Source organism: Cervus elaphus, chromosome 33 (genome assembly GCF_910594005.1).
Source record: "Cervus elaphus chromosome 33, mCerEla1.1, whole genome shotgun sequence".
Classification (NCBI taxonomy): Eukaryota; Metazoa; Chordata; class Mammalia; order Artiodactyla; family Cervidae; genus Cervus; species Cervus elaphus.
The window spans coordinates 59,973,672-59,996,123 of record NC_057847.1 but is presented as its reverse complement, the minus strand read 5'-3'; the positions used below and the strand labels follow the sequence as shown (position 1 = coordinate 59,996,123).

The window sequence follows — 22,452 nt, the reverse complement described above, 5'->3', positions numbered from 1 at the left end:
TGAGACCCAGAGAACTTACACAGTTGCAGGATTTGTACCCAAGTCTAAAATCAGGAACCAAATTCTTAACCCTGATGGTGTTCTGTGGATCATTCTATAATACTAAATGCTACCTGGTACTTTGATTTTTAGGAGGCAACAAATTATGTGCTGTCTAGCAAATATGTAATACTTTTCCAGTAGTTGACTTCAAATCTAGTCATTATGTCTTTTTCTTAGTATATGCCATCTTATACCATAGGCAGTGGTTATGTAAAGTTGAAAATAGAATCATCTCAAGGAGTTCTGCATGTTTGATGAATTGAAAAACCATAGTATTTCCAGTTAAGAATCCTGGATTCAATTTCTGAGTTACTTTTTTGTCTTTTGGGTTTTTTTTGGTTTTTTTTTTTTTAACTCTGTGACCTTAGATCATATTACTTCTGTTTTTCAGTTTCTCTGTAGAGAAGTAGCTACTTCATTTAGTTGTTTAAAGGATCAAATGAGATAATATGTGTAAGAGTAAAATTCTAAACTATGAAATAAAATCTTATGGATTACTATACTAATAACTACATTTGATTAATTCTGTATGCAAGGCAATGGTTATGAAAGTGCTTAGGTAGTAGCTAAGGAATTATTCATTTTGCTGAAGAAAATGGTATGGGGGTAAAGTGTTTGGTTAGTAAATGTTTTACAGAAGTGGCAATTAAGGTGGACAGATTAAAACACTGTTGGTGCTTAAAGAAGAAATATGGTTAATTTATCTGTCGTTTGTTCATTGAGATAGCTTCTCTCGCATTTGAGAAAGAAGTGTTGTTATAATTTGTAAATTAGAGCCCTGATAAAGGCTTTACCTGAAGGGCCTTGTGAGATCTAGTTCATATTCTGTCTTCCTTCCTTGTTTCCACAGACCTTAGCTCAGTGCAGAGCACAAGTCAGTGATTGGCGAGGGGCTGAGAGAAATAGACTACAAAGAAACAAATGAATGAGTAAAAACAAAAAAATACTAGGGTAGTGGTCTCGCAGCTTGCCATACTGAGTCATCTCCTGACTGCTAGTTTTGCCCTTTTTTGGTTCACCACAGTTTATATATCACTATAATTTAAAATCTTACTTCATGAAGTTTAATGAACATAGTTATAAAGTGCCATGCTAAGCGTTTAAATAAGGCTGATTTTTTTAAAATCCCAATACTGTCTTTATAAGATTTCTGGAAATAGCCTCCTTTTAAAAAGTGAAATTATGTGCTTCATATATTTTTAAGGGAATATGGCCATTAACACAGATCTATCTAGGCTTATAATTTTCTTACTGTGCCTTGTATATAAGTTATTTACATAAGTAATAAGAAAACAAATGAGCTTGTAGCAACTAGCATGACATACAAATCTAGTTGTTTTTAAATGATGATTTTTTTTTTTAAATGGTTGCCCAAGAAAAAGCCACAGGAAAAAAAAAAAAGCCAAAGAAATTGCCACAGAAAAAGCAATCAGGTTTTGAAGTGATTGGTAGTTTATTTTTTCCCCAAGAACGTCATTGCGCTGCGAGGAGATCATGTAGTGATACCGAGCACCTCTTAGTCTGCAGTGTATGAGTCTTCCTGTATAAGCTTATGGTAAAGCTGGATCAGATTCAGTGATTCTTGCCCTGAATGCTTTGTTTAGCCAGAAGCTCAGTGCTGTGCAGGAGCATGTGTGATCTGAAGCTAAAAGGGGCTCAGGGTAGAATCCAGATCTCTCAACACAGACTCCAGGGCTTTTTTCCGTTTTTACCTTTATTAAGATAAGCTATAGTGTGTCTGGGGCTTCCCTGGTAGCTCAGGCTGTAAAGCATCTGCCTGCGTTGCAGGAGACCTGGGTTCGATCCCTGGGTCGGGAAGATCCTCTGGAGAAGGAAACAGCAACCCACTCCAGTATTCTTGCTTGGAGAATTCCATGGACAGAGGATCCTGGTGAGCTACAGTCCATGGGATCGCAAAGAGTTGGACACGACTGAGCGACTTCACTTCACTTCATAGTGTGTCTATGTTGAGAAATGTTAAATGATTTTTTACTTTTAATCCTTTTAAAAAAATGTTAAATCAACAGAAATGGATTTTTGTGGGATTACAGTGTGTGCACACAGGGGTTCCTCTTTTTTTTTTTTTTAAGGAGAACCTTGGTGTTGAATGATAAGGCAACAGTAAGCAGAGGTTTTAAATTCCTGCTTGTGTACCAACGTTCCCCAGCAAGTATTAATGACTTTTAGGATTTACCAAATAGAGAAAGAGTTGGTCTTAAAATGTCTATTTTGTCTGTTCTAATTAAGGTTCCATATATGTATAATTAAAATTCCTTCCTTACTGTTGGTGTTAGAAGATGTTATAGATTTCAAAAGAGGTGCCATAACACTGGAGTAAAACCTTGGGACAAAGAAGGTGAAAACCAGCCTAGTCTCTCAGGATAATACCTAGTTAGAATATTGAGTCTGCCTGTAGCCTGAAGTCTGTGACGACTGAGTCATAAGTGGAGGACAAATGGATAGCTGCAGCAGTGATGATGAGATGAATGTATTATTGGTATTAATAGCTTTCTGGTCTAATCCTCACACTAGAAATGTGGTCCTCAGTGTGAAATTCCTAGATCAGCAGCATCAGCACCACCTGAGACTTGTTTGAAACGTAAATTCTGGGGCCTGACCCAGACCCACTAAAGCATTAACCCTGGGATTGGGGCTCAGTATTCTGCTTTAACAAGTCTTCCAGGTGATTCTCATGCACAATTAAATTTGAGAATCACTGCCCTAGAGAAATATAAAGCTGTGAGTCTACCATTTGTTATTTCGTAAGAGGCTGGAACTACTTATTTGGGCCATATCAAGTTACAGATAGTCTGCTTTTGATTTACAGAAACTTCAAATTACCAAATTCTAAAGAAAAGTCACCTTTTATTTTGGGCAGAGAGTTCAGACTATAAACAACTGCTTCAGTTAGGCCTCTATTAATAGCCAAAATAGGAAAAAGTTAAAGCCCAGGTAAAGTTGACTATGGGGCTTTCCTGGTAGTTCAGATGGTAAAGAATCTGCCTGCAATGCAGGAGACCTGGGGTTTGATCCTTGGATCGAGAAGATCCCTGGAGAAGGAAACGGCTGCCCACTCTAGTGTTCTTGCCAGGAAAACTCCATAGACAGAGCCTGGCAGGCTACAGTCCATGGGGTCACAAAGAATCAGACATGACTGAGCAACTAACACAACAACAACAAAGTAGACTATAAAGTAAAAGGAAGTATTTGCTCAACCCCTGTGGTGGGGAAAGGCGGGGAGTAAGGCCCTGTGTGATTTCATCATCATGAGCTGTAACTCCTGGATGCCAGCACCCTCCTCCCGCTCTCCCCAGCTCTTTCCTCTTATATGGTATGTATAATCAGGACGAAAGAATGGTCTTTCCACCCTTAGCCAGCTTTTTTTTTTTTCTCTTGAGGGTTCAGAATATTTCCATTGCAGTACCCTTCATCACCCCCTGCACCTGTTCCCCAAAGACTGTTACCGGTGTCTAGGTGTGAGGCCGCTGAGTCTAATCACGCTCCTGAGAGTCACAGCTGTTTCTGTTTCAAAGAGAAACCTTTCTCTCCGTGTTATATACACTTTAGTGAACTTGAGTAAATGTGAAATAAACTGGTTTAAGTGATTAGAGCTACAAGATGGCTATTCTCTTTTTGCATCTAGGTTTGAGTTAGCTATTCCATTAATTCCTCAGACCACTTAATTAGTCCCTTCCTTCTTTTTAAAAAATAAACTCTAGGCCTTGCACTGCAGAAATGAAGAGAAAAATCTTCATGGAGATCATAGGTTAGGTAAAAACAAAACTGTGCACATAAAACTCAGGCATAAAAGACAGTAAATGAAGAGAGGTGCATGATGGAGGTGGTAGGTACATTTAATGTGAGCTGACTATAACAAAATGTGGTCCCCTGGAGAAGGGAATGGCAAACCACTTCAGTATTCTTCCCTTGAGAACACCATGAACAGTATGAAAAAGCAAAAAGATAGGACACTGAAAGATGAACTCCCCAGGTCGGTAGGTGCCCAATATGCTACTGGAGATCAGTGGAGAAATAACTCCAGAAAGAATGAAGAGATGGAGCCAAAGCAAAAACAACACCCAGTTGTGGATATGACCGGTAATGGAAGCCAGGTCCGGTGCTGTAAAGAGCAATATTGCATAGGAACCTGGAGTGTTAGGTCCATGAAACAAGGCAAATGGGAAGTGATCAAACAGGAGATGATGGCAAGAGTGAACATCGACATTCTAGGAATAAAAGCGAACTAAAATGGACTGGAATGAGTGAATTTAACTCAGATGACGATTATATCTATTACTCTGGGCAGGAATCCCTTAGAAGAAATAGAGTAGCCATCATAGTCAACAAAAGGATCCGAAATGCAGTGCTTGGATGCAGTCTCAAAAACGACAGAATGATCTTTGTTCGTTTGCAAGGCAAACCATTCAGTATCACAGTAATCCAAGTCTATGCCCTGACCAGTAATACTGAAGAAGCTGAACAGTTCTATGAAGATCTATAAGACCTTTTAGAAGTAACATCTAAAATAGATGTCCTTTTCATCACAGGGGACTGGAATGCAAAAGTAGGAAGTCAAGAAACACCTGGAGTAACAGGCAAATTTGGCCGTGGAGTACAGAATGGAGCAGGGCAAAGGCTAATAAGAGTTCTTCCAAGAGAACACACTGGTCATAGCAAACACCCTCTTCCAACAACACAAGAGAAGACTCTACACATGGACATCACCAGATGGTCAACACTGAAATCATATGGATTATATTCTTTGCAGCCAAATATGGAGAAGCTCTATACAATCAGCAAAAACAAGACCAGGAGCTGACTGTGGCTCAGATCATGAACTCCTTATTGCCAAATTCAGGCATAAATTGAAGAAAGTAGGGAAAACCACTAGACCATTCAGGTATGACCTAAATCAAATCCGTTACAATTATACAGTGGAAGTGAGAAATAGATTTAAGGGACTAGATCTGATAGAGCGCCTGATGAACTATGGAGGGAGGTTCGTGACATTGTACAGGAGACAGTGATCAAGGCCGTCCCCTAAGAAAAAGAAATGCAAAAAAGCAAAATGGCTGGCTGAAGAGGCCTTACAAATAGCTGTGAAAAGAAGAAAAGCCAGAAGCAAAGGAGAAAAGGAAAGATATACCCATTTGAATGCAGAGTTCCAAAGAATAGCAAGGAGAGATAAAGAAAGCCTTCCTCAGTAATCAGTGCAAAGAAATAGAGGAAAACAATAGAATGGGAAAGACTAGAGATCTCTTCAAGAAAATTAGAGATACTAAGGGAACATTTCATGCAAAGATGGGCTCAATAAAGGACAGAAATGGTATGGACCTAACAGAAGCAGAAGATGTTAAGAGGTGGCAAGAATACACAGAAGACCTGTACAAAAAGATCTTCACAACTCAGATAATCATGATGGTGTGATCACTCACCTAGAGCCAGACATCCTGGAATGTGAAGTCAAGTGGGACTTAGGAGGCATCACTATAAACAAAGCTAGTGGAGGTGATGGAATTCCAGTTGAGCTGTTTCAAATCCTAAAGATGATGGTATGAAAGTGATGCACTCAATATGCCAGCAAATTTGGAAAACTCAGCAGTGGCCACAGGACTGGTAAGGTCAGTTTTCATTCCAATCCCAAAGAAATGCAGTCCCAAAGAACGCTCAAACTACCGCACAGTTGCACTCATCCCACATGCTAGTAAAGTAATGCTCAAAATTCTCCAAGCTAGGCTTCCGCAGTACATGAACCATGAACTTCCAGATGTTCAAGCTGGTTTTAGAAAAGGCAGAGGAACCAGAGATCAAATTGCCAACATCCGTTGGATCATCAAAAAAGCGTGAGTGTTCCAGAAAAACATCTGTTTCTACTTTATTGACTACGCCAAAGCCTTTGACTGTGTGGATCATCACAAACTGTGGAAAATTCTGAAATAGATGGGAATACCAGACCACCTGACCTGCCTCTTGAGAAACCTGTATGCAGGTCAGGAAGCAACAGTTAGAACTGGACATGGAACAACAGACTGGTTCCAAATAGGAAAAGGAGTACGTCAAGGCTGCATATTGTCACCCTCCTTATTTAACTTATATGCAGAGTACATCATGTGACATGGCAGGCTGGAGGAATCACAAGCTGGAATGAAGATTTCCGGGAGAAATATCAATAATTTCAGATATGCAGATGACATCACCCTTATGGTAGAAAGTGAAGAAGAGCCAAAGAGCCTCTTGATGAAAGTGAAAGGGGAGAGTGAAAAAGTTGGCTTAAAGCTCAACATTCAGAAAAGTAAGATCATGGCATCCAGTCCCAGCACTTCATGGCGAATAGATGGGAAACAGTGGCAGACTTAATTTTTTGGGCTCCAAAATCACTGCAGATGGTGACTGCATCCATGAAATTAAAAGATGCTTACTCCTTGGAAGAACAGTTACGACCAACCTAGAGAGCATGTTAAAAAGCAGAGACATTGCTTTGCCAACAAAGGTCTCTCTAGTCCAGGCTATGGTTTTTCCAGTAGTCATATATGGATGTGAGAGTTGGACCATAAAGAAAGCTGAGCGCTTAAGAATCGGTGCTTTTGGACTGTGGTGTTGGAGAAGACTCTTGAGAGTCCCTTGGACTGCACGGAGATCCAGCCTGTCTATCCTAAAGGAAATGAGTCCTGAATATTCATTTGAAGGACTGATGTTGAAGCTGAAACTCCAATACTTTGACCACCTGATGTGAAGAACTGAGTCATTTGAAAAGACCCTGATGCTGGGAAAGATTGAAGGCAGGAGGAGAAAGGGATGGCAGAGGCTGAGATGGTTGGATGGCATCACCGCTTCAATGGACATCAGTTTGAGTGAACTGTGGGAGTTGTTGATGGACAGGGAGGCCTGGCGTGCTGCAGTCCATGGGGTCTCAAAGAGTAGTACACCACTGAGAGGGTGAACTGAACTGCCTATGGCAAACCAATTCCAGTTTTCTAAATGCGCATGTCATGTTAAATACTCCCCCCCCCCAGCTATATATACTTCTTAAAAGTAAAGGTCATGATTATATTGAGGTTCATTTTATATTAAGAGTAAAAGGAATAGGAAGCTACCTTCCCACTCCCAGTTTCACTTCCTACTGTGCCTGCTTTTTGTCTAGGCAGTGTTGCCTACCTCCCTCTCTTCAGTCTTTCAGTCATTATTCACTGTTAGTTTTACATCATCAAGGTGTTTGCATTTTTTTCTGTAACTGTAATTTCTCTTACTTTATTTACAGGCCAGTTCTAAAACTTTTAAACCCAAGTATTTATAATGTGATAATATAAATATTTACTGTAGAACACAGTTGAATGGCCTCAGAATGAAATGAAATCCTGTATACAATGGAAAATTTTCTGAATATCAAATTAATTCTAGTGGATTCTCCTAGTTTTGTTGTTTTTTTTTCTTTTTCAGTTTCCTTCTCTTCCAAGACCTATTCAATTCTATTGTCTTTTCAGTCCCTTGATTTTTTTCTTTAGATTCCTTTTTCGTTTGGTTAGCGCTGTGGTCCTCAAAAGAAGCATCCACATAAAGGGATTTCACAAGATCATTTTAGGAGGTATCAAGTATATTAAGAATTAAATAATTTGGTTTTTTTCTAGTTATTTTTAATTCTATATGCTTTGTACATAAAGATATTAGTACAATAATATGTTAATTTAGAAATAGACATGTGTGCTGAGAGCATTTTTTTTTTTTTACTCACCAAATCATGTCATACAAAAATGGAGTTCATTGAGTAATTTTCAAAATAGAATGGCAAACTTCAAGTATTTGCTGTCTGAAAATGTGCTTTATTCAGCTTGTGAGTGATGGCTACACTTCACTGCAGTGGCTTCTCCTGTCCCAGAGCACGGCTCTAGGCACATGGGCTCAGTGGTTGTAGTTTGCAGGCCCTGGGGTATAGGCTCAGTAGGTACAGCACACAGGCTTTTGCCATGTATCATGTGGAATCCTCTCAGACCAGGGATCTAACCTAATTCCCCTGCTTTGACAGATGGATTCTTACCCACTGGACCACCAGGGAAGCCCTATTTCTGTTTTTATCCCCTTGAGGAGCACCTGTTGGGTCTCTTGTTGAAATATTGGATCTCTTCTCTCTGATCTCCAGCTTCCTAACTTCTCTTATTTCCTATATTCTTTGCGGTTTTAGTTTGTCTGTTCAAGGGTAGTCTTTATCAAGAATAGTTTCCGTCAATTGTAACATTTTATTGTTTATCTTGCCCATTGAATTTATTTTATCATTTACATTTTTAATTAACAACAGTTATTGTTTTCTGATCAGTTTTTCAAAGACGCTTATTCTTGTTTTATTTAAGTGTACCATTCTGTCTCCTAAATTGTCTCCATTTCTACCATGGTTATTTTGTTTTATTATCTACCTTGAACGTCTCAAAATTTCTGATCTACCAATATCATCCTTATTTTCCAGTCCTGTTATGACTTCATTGTTTTGTAAAAATTTGTTTTCATCTCATTGGAATGTTGGGAAATAAAAGAGACAGGTAAGTGTGCTCACTTCACTGTCTTAAACTGTGCACTGTTTTCAGAGTTCCATTTTGGCTGTAGTACATGATCCAGATGTCTAGAAATTAGAAAGTTGATTAAAAGGCCATTTATGTATCATATGAGTTTGGAAGAGAGTATGAATCACCTTTGCTTTGTCTTTTCATTTCTTTGGTTTTGTGTGTGTGTGTGTTTTCTGTTAGTAACATGCTGGAAAGGTTGTCTATAGGAATTTAGTATAAGTTTAGGCTTTAATCCAGGCAGCCAGGCAGGCATTGCCAAATTTTAGCATTATAATCCTGGGCAAATTATGTAAACCTTTTTGTACTGTGTTTTACTCGCCTGTAACATTGGCAGAAGCAGTGATTACCCTCCTCATAGAGTTATTTTGGGAGTCAAATTAGGCAAATACTTAAGCCTGGCATATATCAAGAGAAAGCCTTTACAAAATATTTATTCTTGATATTATTAGATTGCTTCTATTCAGGAAAAAGTTACACATTTTAGATAGCCCTTTCTACAAAGTTGGCTATGAAGTGGATTATTATAAAATAAATTTTCACAATGATTCTCTGTATAATACTGAAAATGCATTTGCAGAGAAAACTTCCTCTGATCCATGAGCTATTCCCTCTTAGTAAGCACCTACTGGAATAGTAGTAGGATCTTTACATGATTAGGCACATAAGGAGCTAATAGTTAAACATTCAACTAATTGTATCATTTTTCTGTGTGTATACTTCTCTAAAGCTATAATAAAAATGTATATTCTTCTGGTCGTCTTGACTATGTTGATAATTCCACTTCCTTCCCTACTCCCAAACTCTTTAAGTTGTCCAAAAACCCAGTTTCTTATTGTGACTTACATGAATCCCCTTTATCATTGACTTGTCTGTTTTCTAAACTACAAACCTTGATATCATCCATAATTCCTCAAAACCTTATCATTTATACCTCTGCTCTTCTGACTTCTTAAATCTTAAGTTAGTTTTGCCTGTTTAAAGCTTAGAATGGATTTATACAGCATGTTTGACTTTAGGAGATTCATGAGATTGATTCAGGCTGCATGTTGTAATAGTTCATTCTCATTGCTGTATAATATTTCACTATATGAATGTACCGCAGTTTATCCATTCTATTACTTATGAACATTTGGGTAGTTTCAGCTTTTGGCAGTCACAAGTGCTTTATTGCTTTGTCTGTATTTATATCTGGGGCCAATCTATAAACTGTCCTGTACGTATATTTTGAAGAACATGTGAGTGTATGCTTTTGGCTGTGTACCTAGGAGTGGACTTGATGAGTTTCAACGTATTTAGTTATTTAGCTTTAATATTGCAGTTTTCCAAAGTAGCCACTAAGTAAAAACAGGACTATATATGGTTTTTTCTTTCACATTGTATGCCAGTTTTAGGAAGTGATGTTCTTCAGGTGATTCTCTCATTTTATTTAAATTATCAACTAAGTTGGTAGTTAAGTTGGTGTAACATTTTCATGATAGCTTCATTATCTTTTAGAGCATTATTTTTAGTGTTGTAAATTTGGTTCTGCCTCTTTTGTTGGTTAGTCTAACTAAATCTGTCAATGTTACTATTTTCTTCTAAGACCCAGCTTTTGGCTTTGTATTTTTTTCTCTTGTACATTTTTTCCTAAGTCACTGGTTCCTGTTCATATCTCTGTTATTCCTTCTACATTCTTTGGGTTTTTACTTACTTTTTTGTAGCTTTTTTAGATAGAAGCTTAAGTCATTGATTTTCAGCCTGCCTTTTCTGATATGTGCACAAAAGGTGTAAATTTCCTGAATATTATAGCTACATCTTTAAAAAGTTTGGACATTTCTTATCGTTAATATTCAGTTCAAAATGTTTTCTAATTCTCATTGTGATTTCTTTCTTAACCCATAAATTTAGAAAAGTTTTTAAAATTTTTAGAGATGTAGGTATTTTCTAGTTATCTTTGCCTTACTGATTTTTAACTTAATCCCACTGCAATTAAGGTTTATACTCTCAATGATTTCAGTGACCAGTATTTGCAAGACTTTCTTTATCCTGCAGTAATATGGTCAGTTTTGGTAAATGTTTCCTGTGCTATTGAAAGTAAATTTCATTCTTTTGCTGTTGAGTGTTATGTCTTGCTGCTTGCCTCTTGCCTTTTTCCATCCCTTCCACCCTTCATATATACATATATATATTTATGTTTACATATGTATATATGTCATTAAGATTGTTCTTTCAGAAGTGAATTAAAGTTTCCCACTGTGATTATTTTTGAATCAATCATACTGCATACAGACAATTTAGAATTGTTTTCATGATTGATCTTTTTTCACATTTTATTTTCCTTTTTATGTCTCCTAATGCTTCTTGCTTTAAAATCTCTTTTATCTGATCTTAATATAGCTGTACCTGATGTAAGTTATATATTTTCTCATTCTTTTTAGCCTAGATCTTTTTATACACTGACACAGGCACAACTTTTATTGCATTTTGCTTTATTGTATTTCACAGATAATGTGGGGTGTGTTTTTTTGGGGTGGTTTTTTTTTTTGGTTTTGTTGTTTTTACAAATTGAAGGTTCATGGCAACCTGGTTTTGATAGATGATGGTTAGCATTTTTAGCAAGAAAATATATTTTAATTAATGTATGGACATTTTTTTAAACCAAATACTACTACGCATTTAGTAAGCTACAATATAGTATAAACATAACTTAGATGCACTGGGAAAGAAAAAAATTCCTGTCAGTCACTTGTGTTATTCACTTTATTGCAGTGGTCTAGAATCCTCAATATCTCTGAGGGATGCCTATATTGAAGTCTTCTCCAAACAGCAAATACAGTTGACTCCTGAACAAAATGGAGATTAGGGGCACCAACCTCCTAAGCAATTGAAAATTCTCATGTAACTTTATAGTCAGCCCTCCATATGTAGTTCCTCCATATCTATGGTTCTGAATCTGAGGCAAAGCCTGGATTCTTACTATACATTGTGGCTAGACTCAGTAAATATTCTTAGAAAAAAAGTATCTGTAGACTTGTCAGCTTGGGTTCAGATTATTCCCTCTTCTCTGGAGTCTTGGGACCCTCTGTACTGATTGCTTGAGTAGCTCTTAAATGCCTCTAAATAGATAGTTACTTTATTTTTATCCAGGTTTTTCTGCTACACAGTGTAACTTAGTTCTCTTGCCAGCTATTTTGTCATACTCAGAGGTAGAGGACCCCATGATAGCCTCTAAGTACTTTTTGTATACATTAATTGTCTTGGTTATTACCAGTCTTAACCACCACTGCCTAAATTATCTTCAGCTGTCACCTGTGAAGTTTTTTTTGCTATGTGTCTGTTCTAGTAATCACATTATGCTGAGTGTAAGTACTTTATATATTTATGTATGTATATATAAAATTTCATGTTATCTACTCACCAACCATTGGGAAATGAGGTACTATAATCTTGTAATAGGTAGAAGGAAGAACCAGTATCTGTAAGATTACAGAATTCATGACAAAGCAATGATTCACATTGTTCTTAGTGTAGAACTCCTGCTGTTAAAATCTCTGCTGTAGTTTGTGGTCTTCTGTAATTTGTTTGCTTCCTTTAGAACGCAGCTCAGGGACCACATCCTCCTGTCCTGAAGGTGCTCCATTATTACTCTGTACCTTCCTCTATCATATTACCATATTGAAAGTAATCACACATGTACCTGTCTCTCCTACTGTGTTATAGTCTTCTCCAAAACAAGGACTACATGTTGTTCATCTTTGTAGTACTTCCAAGTTCTACAACTAATTCCATTAGTCTGGAAGCTTGGTAGCTAACACACTTACGAATACTATACAGTTGTTGAAAATGACTCTTAGTTTTTAAAAATGATCTAAATAAAGTACTTTATTCTCTGATAGTGGCTAATTTAGTCTCCATAGTTATAGAAGAGACTAATTTCATGTGACTTGCTTTGTGATAAGTGCTTTATTGTGGTGGTGTGGAACTGAATCCTTAATATCTTGAGCTATGCCTATATATGCTAGTTAAAGTGAGTTCCTTTAAGGCATATGCTTATCTTTTCCCATAGTTGTTAATACTTGTCCCAAGATAAATGTCTAGGGTGAATCTGACCAAAAGAAGTTTCCCTTGATACTAGCTATAAAATTGTCCTAGAAAAGATTTGCCGGTAGCGTTTATATGCTTCCCTGTAGTTTTCCTGGCTGTATGAATTGATAGTTTAAAAGAATCTTGGACTATACTGTAGTGGAAAATGGTATAGGTTTTTTTTTTTTTTAATACGTTACTGATTACAAATGTATTACAAATTATAAATTCAACTCTCCCCCACCTCCCACTTTTAGCTATTCTCCTGCAAATTGCTTCTTCATCTTTTCCTGAATTTTTTGAAATAATTCTTAGTTGACAATCGTCTAATTGGTTCTCATGGACATCAAATAACACATAGGCGTTTTTATACTTTTAAAATTAGTAGCTTATTATTATCATCATTTCCTTTCCTTTTTACCAGAAATTTTACCATAAAAAAATGAGAAGGGAGGTTATTAACATGCTACATATATTCCCACAAGAAATGTATGAGAGTGCCAATCCTTAAACTCTTACCAATTTTTTTTGGATTATTACAATAATGCTGGGTTAAAACATGGCTTCTTAATTTAGTTTTAATTTATACTACTATAATTATGAGTGAAGTTCTTTTTCTGTGAATTAATTTGTATTCTTTTTTCTTTCTAATTTTTAGGAAATCATTAAATATTAGGGAAATTACCCCGTTTGTGTGCTCTGTGCATTGCAAATACTTTTGTTGGTTTGTTGATTTCAAGATTGGTCATGGTGGCTTATTAGCTTGCTTCAGAATCACTGGCAAAAATATTGACTAGGATCAGGCTCTTTTCACATGGGTAAGTCAATAATCATTGCCCTTTTGGTACATTTATTAACTGTGAGTTTTCTTAGAAATATCCAACTCATATTTCTCCTCCTGTTTCTACCTTCAGCCCAATAGACGACAGTGGTAATACTAGAATGGGGTTAGCCAGGAAAATCAGAGCTTTGCAGCCAGATGAGGTGGACTTGATCTGGGGCCAGGAGGGGGTGGGAAGACCATGGCTTTGTCAACTAAAAGTAGCAAACTTGGTTTGAAAGAAAGGGGAAAGCCTGCAGCTTTGCAAACCAGGCCAAAAAAAAAAAAAGAATAAAAAGCCAAACAGGTATCAGCAGCAACTACACAATATGGTAGATATAAATACTGCAGTGAAATCCTAGCAAGTTACTAAGAAGGAAACAGCCATGCATAGAAAAATAAATCATAATGCAGAGTTGCTGCAGTCCAGCTTTCAGCCAAGTATTATGAGATGTGCAGAGAAACAGGAAACCATGATACATATTCAGGGAAAAAGGCAGAAGCCAGACATAAAACTACACGTTGTATAATTCTATTTACATAGAATTTCTAGGTAACATATAACTATGGGGAGCACATCAGTGGTTCCCTAAATTTGGGGGTGGAAAGGACTTTTGGGGATACTGGAAGTACTCTAAAACTATATGAATGCATAGCTATATAACTAAACTCACTAAAAATCATTGATCTGTACATTTAAAATGAGTGAATTTTGTGATATGTAAATTATACCACAATACAACTGTTTAAATGTGAAAGGGTAACCAACATCTTTAAAACAACAGTATTGTTATTAGTGATCTCAGCTCCCTGTTGTGACTGTCAGTCTGCTGTTCTATTTTCAAACGTAAATAACCAATTGTAGTTTATAAAAGTAATTGAAGACAACAACTGGGGGTACTTCATTAAGAGAAGTACCTAATTTTTATGTAGAAGTGAATAATTGTTAAAGTGACAGTGTACAATACTCTTAAATTGTGTATTCACTTTTCTTTGAGGCACTCTTACTACCTCCAGCCATTTATCTCCTCTCTTCTTGCTTCATTAAGGAGCATCTTCTTCACCTTCACTCTTCTTCACCTCTCCTTTAATGGTCGTTGTGACTTACAAGTGCTCCTCATAGAACATTCCCAGTGTTACCATCCTGACTTTCTTGTCTGGCTACTTTGCTGGTTCCCTGGTTTATTGCATTGCGCTGCAAGTACTTGATCTGATAGGAACTCTTCCGTATGTGAGGAACTTACATAAATAACATTTGGGTCAGTATATTAGTATAGATAGCATTATTGAAAGGGGAAATAATTTAATCATAAAGGAATAAAAACCTGACATAGTGTACAATCTTTCTGCTACAGCCCCTTTCTCCTTAGAACTCTGTAATAATTAATCCTGTTTTCTATATGTATTTAACAATGAGAAGAAGAATGGGGCCATCTTGATTCTTGTTCCTTTAATGGAACATGATACTCAGAGCAAATATTTTCTTCTGCATTTTGAATGAAATCTTTCCCTTTTTCCCTTTAGTAGTTTCTTCTTATAGGACTCATATAGTTTTCTTTGCTCATTAATTATTCTTAAATGAAAAAGAGTTCTCTAGACTTCAATCTTTGTACTAGAATGTAATCTTGAAACCATCCATACCCCTGAAAGTATAATAATTATGTATATCTTTTGGATTTTGCTTCTTTATTTTATAGACTTTTCCAAATTGGAAAGCATCATCTAGTTACTAATGTCCTGGCCAGGTTATGATGATTAATTGTGTGTCCAAATGGATATAGTTCAAGAACAGCTAATTGGGAAGAAATTTTATGATACAATTGATATTATCTGGTAGGAAACACTGATATGGACAAAGTCTTATCAGAGAACCTGTGTGTCTGAGATAGAGGTAGAGTTCTGTGAAATATAATTCTTCAGCATTGCCTGTTAGGTCTGATCTTTGTTTATAGTTGATCAAAGCTTTGGGCTCTGACAGATGAGTAAGTGATATTTGTAGTTTCCAGGGCTGTTCTAACTTTCTGACCCTTTTGATTTTCACATATATGTCAATAGAAAGGTGAAGGAAAGTGAATCAGATATTCATTGCTGTCAGTAAGTTTCCATGTTATTTTGTGATTTTTATGGTTATGATCTTGCTATTACAGTATTTTATTTTTGATTTGTGATCATTTAAGTATGCCTTTGTAAAATAGCTTCTGTAAGTATTAACTTCATTTAGATTCAAGTATTACATGGCATAAAGGCTTATGATTTATTTCTTAAAAAATTATTTTTCATTAATTTAAATGAAATCGTCACATTTCCTCATAATGTAATTTGAGAAAGTAGTTGTTTTATGACCGTTTAAATAACTTCTTCCCTCTTGATTCAGTTAAACTTAGTGATTATTAAATGATACTTCTTTTCTTTGTAGTAAAGTACTCACCTGTGTGGGATATTGCATACATCTTAGAAGACTGCAATAAAGTGGCAATGTCTCGGGAACCCACCCCACCTCTCTCTGGAGATATGTCTATCGGTCCTATAGCAGAAAGCTGGTGTTATACACAGGTACATTCTATTAAAAAATGCCTCACTTTATGCTAGATATCGTATACTATTTTGAGAATATTATGAAGCACTTTAGCATTGTTATTAGAAGTGTTAGGAGATGAGTCATAGGATGTTCAACATGTGACAAGTCAAGAATATAAAAGTCATCATTGTAAAAGTCCTTTTCTGAATGTTCCAGGTTAAAGTAGTAAAATTTTCCTACATGTGGACCATTAATAACTTCAGTTTTTGTCGAGAAGAAATGGGTGAAGTGTTAAAAAGTTCAACATTCTCATCTAGCCCCAGTGACAAAATGAAATGGTAAGATTTTTGGTTTTTTCAGATATTTGTTTTTGATGTAATCATTAGCACTTTATAGTTTCATTGTTACTGTTTCTAAATGGACATTTGTCAGATTTTATATTTGATTTATAATAAGTTCCTAGTAGTATAGAGAATTGTAAAGAACTGTGAGAATATTGACAGGAGATCTGTTGTATTATTTAGATTATTTAACAGATGATTTCAGTATTCTGTCTCTCTTGAATGTTTAAACTATTCTCTTCCTCCATGTGAGCCTGTTGTTTTATTTTAGGTGCCTGAGAGTAAATCCAAAGGGATTAGATGATGAAAGTAAAGACTACTTGTCCTTATATTTGCTTTTAGTCAGCTGTCCAAAAAGTGAAGTTCGAGCAAAATTCAAATTTTCCCTTCTGAATGCTAAAAGGGAAGAAACAAAAGCAATGGGTAAGTGATTTCCAAACTGACTGGAAGATGTCTTTATGTAACTGTGTACATGTACTGTGACTTTTGCACTTTTACCTAGAAAAACAGGATTTTTTTCCCTAAAGTTATTTTCTCCTTAACCAAAAACATTTCATTTTGGCTGGTAATCTTAAATGCCAGGGTAAAGTTACAGTTGTTTCACTAAGTCTTCATAAGACATGTAAAATTAGTTTTAAATCACATTAAAATTTAAATTTTTCATGTACTAAAATGACATGCATTTTTCACTTGTAATAATAGCTGCTATTAGGGCAAGGTACCTGGTTCAGTGTCTGGCATATATAATAGGTGTTCAGAAAGCATTTCTTTTTCTTCCTTGCCATTTTTGCCAGATAATCAAATCTAAAGAACAATGTGAAAGATGTTTCAGTGCCCTGATATTTTGTCACTGTAATTTTTTTGAGCAGTGGACTAAACAGTGACTGGAAGGAAACGGTTTTTCTTAGTCTTAGAACCTGTTAAATTCAGTTCAAGCCTCTGAATTATAGCCGGCTGAAAATGTAGCCTGGCACCTCATAGTAAAAGATCATTGTAGAAAACGTACAATGTGTATAACAGGAAAATATATTGTACATTAAATTTTAAGTGATTGCCAAAAGTGATTAACAAAATCAAGTAACATCATTACAAAAAAACTCTCCAAAACACATTTTAAGTAATACATCTCCTTGCTGAAGTAATACATAGTTTCACATGTATTTTCATAATTCTGACATGTAAGATAAAATAATGTCTTAGTTCAGGCTGCTGTAACAAAGTAGCATAGACTGGGTGGCCTATAAGCAGCAGACATTTATTTCTTACAAATCTAGAGGCCAAGAATCTAAGATCAGATTTCTACCATGGTCAGATTCTAGTGAAGACTCTACTTACAGACCTGACAACTTTGCATTATGTCTTCACATGGTGGAAAGGACCAGGGAGCTTGTGGAGTCTCTTATAAGAGCACTAGTCCCATTCATGAGGATCTCTACCCTCACAGTCTCATCTAATCCCAGTCATTGGCCACTTAATACCATCACACTGTGGGTAGGGTTTCAACATAAAACTTTCAATGGTATACACTTAGCCCATAAAATGGAGTATCTCAATTAGATATATTACTGATTTTCTACCTTCAACTTGTATAGCAATAGTGAATGCTTTCTATGAAGGACCTTGTTTATTTCATAGTATATAGTTATTAACCAGTATATATAAGGCATAAGAAACATTTACTTTAGACATTTATTAAATATTTTACTGATCACACTAAAACCATCTTGTGGACCTTGATGAAAATTGTTCTTAGGGGTGATGGGTTTATGTTTAAAGACCTAAGAAATGATAGGGGACTTTTTTTTAGCTTTTTTATCCAGTTAATGGATTTTTCTCTAGTTCCATAAAACTTACATCAGTGGGATGGTTATCCCAGGAAAGCTTATAGAATGCCCTGGTGATTTAGAGCATCCTTTTTTTAAAGAAAGAAGCAAGAAATTAATATTTCTAATCTGGTTCTGATATTAGATAGTGAATACTATGCCTTTGCCAATGTGTTTTGATCCTACTTTATTATTAAAGGACTTAGATTGTTTAAAAGATCACTTACTTCTCCTTGGGATTTGATCTGGCTTTTCTTCTACTTAGATATCTAGGAATCTGAAAGTGAGCTCATTGATAATAGCCAGAATTTGTGATAGTGCTGTGAAATGATCTGGTTCTATCTAGTGTAATTCTTATTGACATTTTACTTATGAAAACACATATCTATAATTTTTATGATGGATGTATTGGTCAAGTTCTATTTTTACACATTCATTTAATTGTTATTATTAGCAGAATATTTCTTGAATACTTGTTTTTTTTTAAACTTATATTGTGTTTTCCACCAGAAAGCCAAAGAGCATATCGATTTGTACAAGGGAAGGACTGGGGTTTTAAAAAATTCATTCGAAGAGATTTTTTGCTTGATGAAGCTAATGGTCTTTTACCAGATGACAAGCTTACATTATTTTGTGAGGTGGGTACATTTTTTTATTCAAGGAACTCAGTGTTTGGTTATAGTTAGTAGTAAAGCAAAAATATACACTATAGCAATATTGATTGCACTTTTTAAATTAACTAACTGGTATAACTGGTAAGGTTTTATATAACTATTCTAACAGTAAAAGCTGACAAGTTCTTAGAAATCAGTATAGTAGTCAGCCTGCAAAAATTCCTATCGTTAGCTATAAATTGTTTATACAGTTATATTGTCACATACTTTCCTCATACAAAGACTCTGGATGTGTATGACTTTATATGAAAATTTCTAAATATCTTCTTCATTCTGAATAATTCTAAATGGTCAGCATTTTTTGTCATATTCAGATTGGTGATATTAAATATAGTGGCTTATCAGTTTGAATCCATACTTGCATGGTAGTGAAAGTGCCTGAGAAAAGATTGGGAAGCTTTTTGTTCATTTATTCAAACAGATGTTAGCATTGTAAATAATGGCATCTCAAAATTTTTAATCTACACCTTTGTTGACAAATGTATGATATAATCATATGCATGAAATGCCATCTTTTGAAAGTTGCTAGCATTGCCCCTTCCAATAATTTACACTTATGATTTGTCTTAATTTGAGGCTTGAACTAGCTTCTGTCATTGTTATTACATACTTTATCTATATGAATTGTTGAAATGATAGGGTAACCTCAACATTAAATATATTTCAGTAGGTTATTGTAGACAGATGAGTGTCTTAAAAGCACAATAACTTACTTAACTGCTACTGAATTAGCTTGACGCTTCTTATAGAAAATGTGTAAAATTTCTTGGCAGGATTACAAACTAATTATATGTCATTATGCTGTGTCAGAAGAATAATTGAAATATGGCCCCAGAGACTACATAGTGCAAATAGAATGCGTCTTATTTTCACTTAAACAAGTTAAATGAACTATAAGATGAATTTGTTATGAATACTATTATTTGGTTGATAATGCACATAGCACAAGTATCTTGAGCAGAGCTTATCATTAAATAATTTGATAAAAATATACACTAAAGCATTTGTTGCCAATAGATATTCTAAGTAGTATTCTAAATAATTATAGGGTGTGTTACTTAAGCATTCTTAATATAGAATCTTTTCAGAATTTTAGTAGTTATCTTAAATTTCAACATACTAATTTCTTTTAATCACATAATCGTAGAATTAAAGGACATTAAAGGCTATGTAATCCAATTAAGGAAAAAAAAATCTACCTACTGCAGCTAAAAGTCTTTTTGTGGATTTTAAGAAAATGTTTCTGTTTTTAGAATTGAAATATTGTTTACTAAAGTATGCTTCCCTAAGTATATTTTATTGGAACCTAGACAACTAAAAAATTCAGAATGAAGGCTGAAACTAAGATTTATTTTGATACATGTTTTTGAAGTATATTTTTTATCCCCATGCTAAATTTTACATGCTTGTCACCTCCTAAAAATAGAACCCACCAGTGACAAACATTTTAAGTTGATCACCTTTAGTGTTAGATCCTATAATACATACCTTTACTGATACAGACATTCATACCTTGGGCACGGTATTTAACATAGGTGGGCTTTAAACAAACTTTCCCCATGCCCTCCACCGTTTCTTCCATACCTCTCATTGATGCCCTTCCTTCTACAGCATCTCCAGCACTGCTTGCAGAAGAGGAGGAAGCATTGCACTGCACTACCTAAAGAACTGCCTCCTCCCCCTCCCCTGCAAGTGGTGCTGTAGACAGGTAAGGCAGTTTGGTACTACCCTTTTGTGCAAGACATAAGTAATCTTGCAAGTCCTATGAATCAAGTAGCCAGAGCTAGAAATTTCTGTCAGTGTAAACAGTTCTTTCTGCCTCTTTTCCAAAGTGATGCAGAAAACAGGAATTGAAGAATAAGTAGGAAAAATATAAAATTGGTTAGATTAACTTATCTTTTGGAATCCAACAGATTTTAAATAGTCTCAATCTATAGACCCATGCTAGTCTGTGGTAAACAGAAGACTATATATACAGATAGATAATATAGGTAATGAATTTTTCATAAAATTAAATTAATTCATTTAGAACTTTTTTTTCCTGCTATTTTTCTGTTACTAAGTTATCCTTTCTGTTTTAATATACTTTTGGTAATGGATGGGAGTTGGGTTTTATTCTCTAAAAATGACAAGATGGAAAATTGACAACCATATTTCTATCACCCAGTTTCTAAAAAAGGATACCTATATTTAAAAACCAGGAAGTCTGAGACCCACTATGCAGGAAAATGATATGAAATTGGACTACTTAGAAGTTTCTCATTTTGGAGCCAGTGTGAGGGATGGTTCAGTAGTTGATTAGAGCATCAAGATTTGTAGTACTGTGCACCTTTGTAAATTCCTAGCTAGTCTTTACAATTTGTTTAGAGAATTGAGAGAGTTTTAAAAATAGGAACCAGTAGTCACCTCAATTCCACACTAGGGGAGACCCAGATTTCTAGGACAGTCATAGCTGATTAGAGCCTGCACATGTTCATCTTTAGTCTGAATTATATCCTCAGAGTTGAGCCAAAAGCAAATTTGAAAAAGAGCCGTCAAATGGGTTTGAGGTATTACTTTGCAGCATTTGTCAGTTTTGAGTATTGTGCGTTTGTCATTTTATTTTGAGAGAACCAACCACTTCAGAAAAGAATCTCAGCCTTTCTTCTGAATTTTTTTTTACTCTAAGTTCCATTCATAAGAATGTTCATTATCTATATTTGAATATGTACTAGAAAAAGCTAAAATTTTACCAATTTCTTGATTATAGGTATCAGAAAAAATAATCATCATAACTCATTGCATAACAGTTTAAATTAGATCATTAATTTCTGCTCTCTAGTCCGTTGAATACTCTTCAGAGTGTATGAAATGTTAATTCTGTCTTACTTAAAATTTGTGGCTGCTGTGGTAATTATATGTAGACGTGTATGCCAGTAATAAAAATTCTTCTGAATTACGATTATATATAGTCAAATATAACATATCTATGAGATATCTTTTTTTAATCTTTTTTCCTTCTATCACCTGATTTTTGTGAAACTTTCACATTAAATATATTGAGTTAGGATAATTAAACAATAAATAGAACTTAAGAAATCCTTTCCTAAATTTAAATATGATCACATTCTTATGACTGCACCACTCCACTATGTACTTTATGCAAGTAATTGAGCTGTTAATTCACTCCAGCTTTTGCTCACTACCAGTTATAAGAGCAGTGCTGATATGAACAAGTAAATAGTGTCTTTGTGACCCTTGACTAAACCCTGAATAGTGATACCAGTATTTTTTATTTAAGTATCATTAAGTTATAATGTATGATATAACAGCAATCAGGTAAAAATTACTGAAGATTTTCCCCCTGCCTGTTTTGTAATTTGTAAAATTTTAGAAACAATTTGAATAATTAAAAGTTAATGGAATTTTTATTGGAGGACTTATTTATGTGTATAATGTCTTAGCTCCTGTATTTGAAAAAACTTCTTACAAGATTGTTGCAATAAATCCCTTCAGAGCCATAATTGCATTAAAGTGTTAATACTACTACCTTAAAAAAAAAATCCAGAGAAATACTGTATAGTGCAAAGAATGCTAAAAAAGGGAATCTGGGAATGTAGGTCTAGTCTTCCTCTGATACT

The 22,452-nt window shown here is 35.2% G+C and overlaps 1 protein-coding gene across 7 annotated transcripts in view; it reads left to right on the top strand.

Moving 5' to 3' along the window:
- The window catches only part of SPOPL (speckle type BTB/POZ protein like), a 51,242-nt gene that overhangs the window by 14,353 nt on the left and 14,437 nt on the right, over nt 1-22,452 (top strand). For 3 of the 7 annotated variants that reach the window (XM_043894146.1, XM_043894143.1, XM_043894145.1), the window contains exons 2-6: nt 13,315-13,474; nt 15,893-16,029; nt 16,211-16,332; nt 16,607-16,758; nt 18,669-18,796. In XM_043894146.1, coding sequence (XP_043750081.1) covers nt 13,471-13,474; nt 15,893-16,029; nt 16,211-16,332; nt 16,607-16,758; nt 18,669-18,796 — 543 coding nt within the window. In that variant the 5' untranslated portion in view covers nt 13,315-13,470. Of the gene's footprint in view, nt 1-8,497; nt 8,571-13,314; nt 13,475-15,892; nt 16,030-16,210; nt 16,333-16,606; nt 16,759-18,668; nt 18,797-20,443; nt 20,541-22,452 lie in introns of those variants that run through there. The other 4 variants (XM_043894144.1, XM_043894147.1, XM_043894150.1 and 1 more) reach the window with 4 other exon arrangements.